At 37.7% G+C, this 4,851-nt stretch overlaps 1 protein-coding gene across 1 annotated transcript; it reads right to left on the bottom strand.

The window, feature by feature from the left end:
* Positions 1-3,724, bottom strand: LOC104494218 (protein WWC3-like). Its single transcript, XM_010137021.1, has 4 exons — positions 3,620-3,724; positions 2,369-2,599; positions 1,571-1,698; positions 1-171 (listed from the first exon to the last, which is right to left on the bottom strand). The coding sequence occupies exons 2-4, from the start codon at positions 2,567-2,569 to the stop codon at positions 105-107; spliced, it is 396 nt and encodes a 131-aa protein (XP_010135323.1). The 5' UTR covers positions 2,570-2,599; positions 3,620-3,724; the 3' UTR covers positions 1-104.
* Between the last annotated feature and the right edge of the window lie 1,127 nt (positions 3,725-4,851).

Raw genomic sequence — 4,851 nt, 5'->3', positions numbered from 1 at the left:
TATTAGCTTTTGCACAATTTTTTTTTTTTTTAAAGAAACTTGGCTAGTCTAATAACTTCATTAAAATAAAAGCGATAAATACTTCATGTTTACAATGCAACATGTCATACATCATCAGCTGGCAGAGGAGGTATGTTAATCCTTGGTCTTGTAAAAAAAGCTATCTTCTCTCTGTGATCAAAACAAGAGGAAAAGAAGTCATTCAAATATACATCTACTTTCCAACCCCCCCCACCCCTCCTCTAAGAACTCTTTAGTATTTGTTACGTACATACTGATCTGATAGTTCATCTGAGTACAAGGAACTCACAAAAACTATTAAACCTCACTGTACACTGTCAGAAAAATTCCACTGAACACAATTACTATTTTTGAAAATTTAGGTGGAAGCTTTATACAACTCTCTGAACATCAGTCATAGCTGACTGTAAAAAGGTTTCACAGGACAAGCCCTACATAAGCCCTCCTTCTGCAATGCAAAGTCCACCCTTGTACAATTTGCAGTAATTCCTACCAAAAAAGACAAAAAACCCCAAAAGATGACATTGAGTGTAGTCTTTTTGCTTCTTTATTGAGCAAACAGTACGTGCTGTAAAATAAATGTCATAAGAAATGGATGTGTGCATTAAAAGGGGAATAATTTAAACAAGGAAGACAGCTTTTGCTTGATTTTCTACATCTCATTTTCTTCAATTCCCCTTGTCTTTTTATATCTCAGTAGACAAAGAATTAAAAAACCAGTCTTGTTACCAGAAACAGAAAACAGGGTTGTAAAAACAACCCTGAAATTTCTATTCCTCTTACTTCCTCCCCACTTTTGTGAGAAAGACCTTTCCAATATAATTCAAGCAAAAAGATCACATTGAAGGACAGATAGCTTTTCTACTTCAGTTAAGTAGAAGTTGCAAAAAAGTTCTAAAAATCTAAACACTGGATGAAATGGTATAATGTAACATTGTAGTTGAGCTGTCCTTCACATCTACGCTACACTAACACTTTCTTACTGTTGCTCTTCAGTAAAAGTGATAAGAATTTTAATGCCCAAGTAGTAACATCTTTCTGTGAAACGCACAGTTTAATCAACGCCACTTACACACAAAGTAAAATGTCGAAAAAAAAAAAGCTAAGACAGGACACATACCACGTGAACACAGATGAAATAGGAAAAAAGTCCAAATAAAAGGATACTTCAGAGAAAGCTGACTAATTGAGTAATTTTTAGGGAGGGAGCGTTACTAGTAACGTGTATATTGCACTAAACAAACTATTTATGCCCAATGGCTTGCCTTGAAGAACTGACAAATCATTTGAACTTAACAGTCACTAGGTTAAGTTGCAAGAATCACTTAAGCTAGGTTTGCACTTGAAGACCTTTTCTTGTTGTTAAATTTCATGTGTTTTTGAATTGTAACACTGCAGTTTCACCTTAGCTTTGACTCTCCGCACTACAAATAATTCAAAGGGAACTGGCTATATAGAAGACACACAGAATTTAAGCTAAATGCTTCAGAGAACTTTAACCTCTCTACTGAACTGTGGCTATGCTGCTTCAGTACACACTACAGCTTACCTGAAAGTCTGCACCTGAATAGGCTCCTTCTGATTTTGCCCACGCAACTGGTATATTTCTTTAGATGCTTTCTTTAGCATCTTTTCCGCTGCTTGCTCTTGGTGATGTTCAAATTTGGTCTGTCTTGTCTGAAAACAATATAATGCTTAAAATGGTCATGTGAATAAAGAAAATACCAGAATACCCAGGTTAAAATAGTGGATTTTTCCCCACTCACCACAGTAAAACCGTACAAGCACATTGTCTGAAATAGCTGATCATTCAAAAGACTGACAGTGTTGTTTCATTTCTTAGTGCTCTTCAGACAGATATGCATTAAATTAATGAAATTTACTGCATGTAAAGCAAGATCTTAAAATAAATTTAGGCTTGCTCTTCATCACATTTGGAGCTTGTGCAGTTTTTGCCACTTTTTGCCTATAATTTCTTTTCCTGAGAACACTGAGGGAGCATTCCAAATACTTTTAAAAAATGAAGTAGCAAATTAGCAAAATCTCTTTCAGAAGTTAAGGAAATTATTAAAGTTCAATAATAAACATCTGAAACAAAAAAGCCCAAATCAAAACAAAAATCGGTACTAGCAAATAGTGCCATGGCCCGGTAACTGTCCACAAATAAAGACACAGTTTGGTAACAATCAGTGAAATAATTTTCATTGTGCTAACTTCAAGAACATAGAAGCAACATTCATGGTTTGAAGTTCTGTAAAAACAGCTCTTTCGACATCTTGTCACAGACCAGGAATTTTGAAACCAGAAGTTTCTGAGCACGTTGAGCGCTTATCTCATGTTACCATACCTGCCTTTCTGCTTCCTTCAACAAGTTTCGGAATCGCTCATCCCGAAGCACCCAGTGGGGTAGATCTGTCTGCCCTCTGAGTTGGGCATCTTCCAGACGCTGTCTCAGCTCTCTTAGAACACATATCTCCTCGTTCAGCTGTCTCTGTCTAGTTCTGGATGCCTGGAGATCCAGCTCCAGGTCTAAGGATGTCCTCGCCATAAGCTCAGCCAAAGATGATCTGCAGGACTGCTGAGTTATTAGGATTCAAATAAAATGCACAACATATTACTCTCAACATGGTACTGATCTATGTTTAGCTACATAGAGAGTGTATATTTTCTGTACTTCACACACAGAGCCTTTCTCAACACGAAGTTCTGGGGAGGTTATTTACAGCCCACAGTGAAAGGCTTTGTAGCTGTAGGGCTTTTCTACACCATGCATCAACTTCCTCAGCTAATGCTTTCTATTACCTCCTTCATACAGTCTCCTTTTGGCTTATAAATATTGAACTAATTTAAGTTTATGGACTAAACTTTCAGGTCGTGATGACAATAAAACGCATGCAATTTGAAAAACTCAGTCATGGTGTCAGAAAACACTGTACTGAGTAAGATACCCCTTAAAGGGCTTTACTCAGTCCTGATTTTAAGACACATTGAATCAAAATGGGAGCATGGCAGTCTACTTGCTTCCAAGAAGAAGCAAGTAGAAATCAACTTCTGCTGACCAGGCTGAATTGTGTGCAATTTGCATACAAGGCATTAACGCCTTACCTGCCCTTCTTTGCCCACTTGTTCTGCAGTGTGTGGGGTAGCACTGGGGCAAAGGCAGAGCTTAATCTATGCATCTTGAATACCTGAGCCTCAAACACTATGGTTTGCTGCTAAGCTGCCTGGGAGAGGAGCTGGATGTTTTACTGTGACATCCACAGACACTTCTCTGGGCCTCCACCTTGCATCATAAACTACAGTTTAAAGTTTTAACAAGGTTTACATCTAAATCAATACAAATTCGGTCCTCATTAAGTTCATTTTTGTCTGCTGCATTTTTTTTCGTCAGTAATTGTTCACAACTACATTTCACTTCTCTAGGTCTACCTTCTAGCTTAAAAACCCAACCCAACCCCAAAACCATGCACCCCTCCTGAATTACCCTCCAGAAACCTTTTACATTTCCTATAAACCTGTACACACCTAAAGCTTAGCTATGAAAGTACCAGTGTTCTAGCAACCTCGTGAAAAGTAAACCCCAGTTTCATAGGTATACCTGCTTATACCGTAGAGTACGCCTCTCCAATGTATTCCGGACAAAAGGGGACTTCCTTGGCAGAGTTGAGCTGTCACTGTCACTGCGATACAGCTGATTAGAAAAGATATTGAAAATACAAGGTTGCTTACAAGGTTGTCTACAATAAGAAATCTGGATTAATATTTTTTCTTTAGCCTTTGAGATTTATTTTTTAAAATGCACTGAAACTGTCATTTTAAGCAATTAGGGTTTTTATCATCTTTACTTATTTACAAATATTTATATGTAATAGTGCCCATACTGAATAGTAACAATAATTCAAGAAAACTTCAAAACCATCAGTGTTTCACAGCGAAGTTTTATCAAGCATTTTATTACATATCCAAGTCAATGTAACCTAAAAAAAAAGGGGGTAGAGGAAAGTTAAAAGCAATAATATTTCTTCCTCAAGCACTTACTGTCATTGTCACAAACAATACAGTCTCCCGCTTCTCCCCACCCCCCACCCTGATTTTACGTAAATGCAGATGAAACAAAGTTGTTTAACTATCTTTTCCCTCTTGCACTAACTTTATTCTGGTGTGTGAGGGTGTTTTACTCACATTCCCTGTATCATGAACAGATACGGAATCCAGAAATCAAACTGACACATTTGTAGAGGTCCATAACTGCACTGCATGCAATGTAAATAAGAGAGCAAAAACTGGAAGATCCTTGGTTTAGGTAAAAGCTTAATAAGTTAAAAATCATTCCTGCGTTTTCAAACTCAGGCTTTCAAATCTTATAGAAGAGTACAATGAAGGCTACGTGCATTCCACCAGTATTGCAAAATCAATACCCATGCAATCGATCGGTGGTACTGTCAGCCAACTCCTTCCAAGCCTTTTGCCACTGAACGTAGCAACCAGCTAACATGAGCGTAGCAACCGCTGTGCTATCCTCAATTACTTGCACCAGTCCACCCAGGAATCCTAGGTCCCCCTGCAACAGGCACCCTATGACTGACTTTCACGACAGCAACCAGGGCTGTAAGAATATTTCTGCAACAACCTTAAGCTAATGCATTTAGTCCGCTTTCCCCAGCTTTTAGCTACCTGAAAATTAAACATGGCTTCTAAGCTGTTAATACACCATGTTAAACAGCACTGTACCCCTGTAAAAACAATCACTCCAGTCTAACATCTACAGCTGCCAGTTACAGATCTTAATGTCTAATTATATATAAATTAAATATATATAATACATAATTA

This window comes from Buceros rhinoceros, unplaced genomic scaffold, assembly GCF_000710305.1.
Source record: "Buceros rhinoceros silvestris isolate BGI_N320 unplaced genomic scaffold, ASM71030v1 scaffold47785, whole genome shotgun sequence".
Classification (NCBI taxonomy): domain Eukaryota; kingdom Metazoa; phylum Chordata; class Aves; order Bucerotiformes; family Bucerotidae; genus Buceros; species Buceros rhinoceros.
The sequence above is the reverse complement of the archived record's forward strand: the minus strand, read 5'-3'. Positions and strand labels throughout refer to the sequence as shown.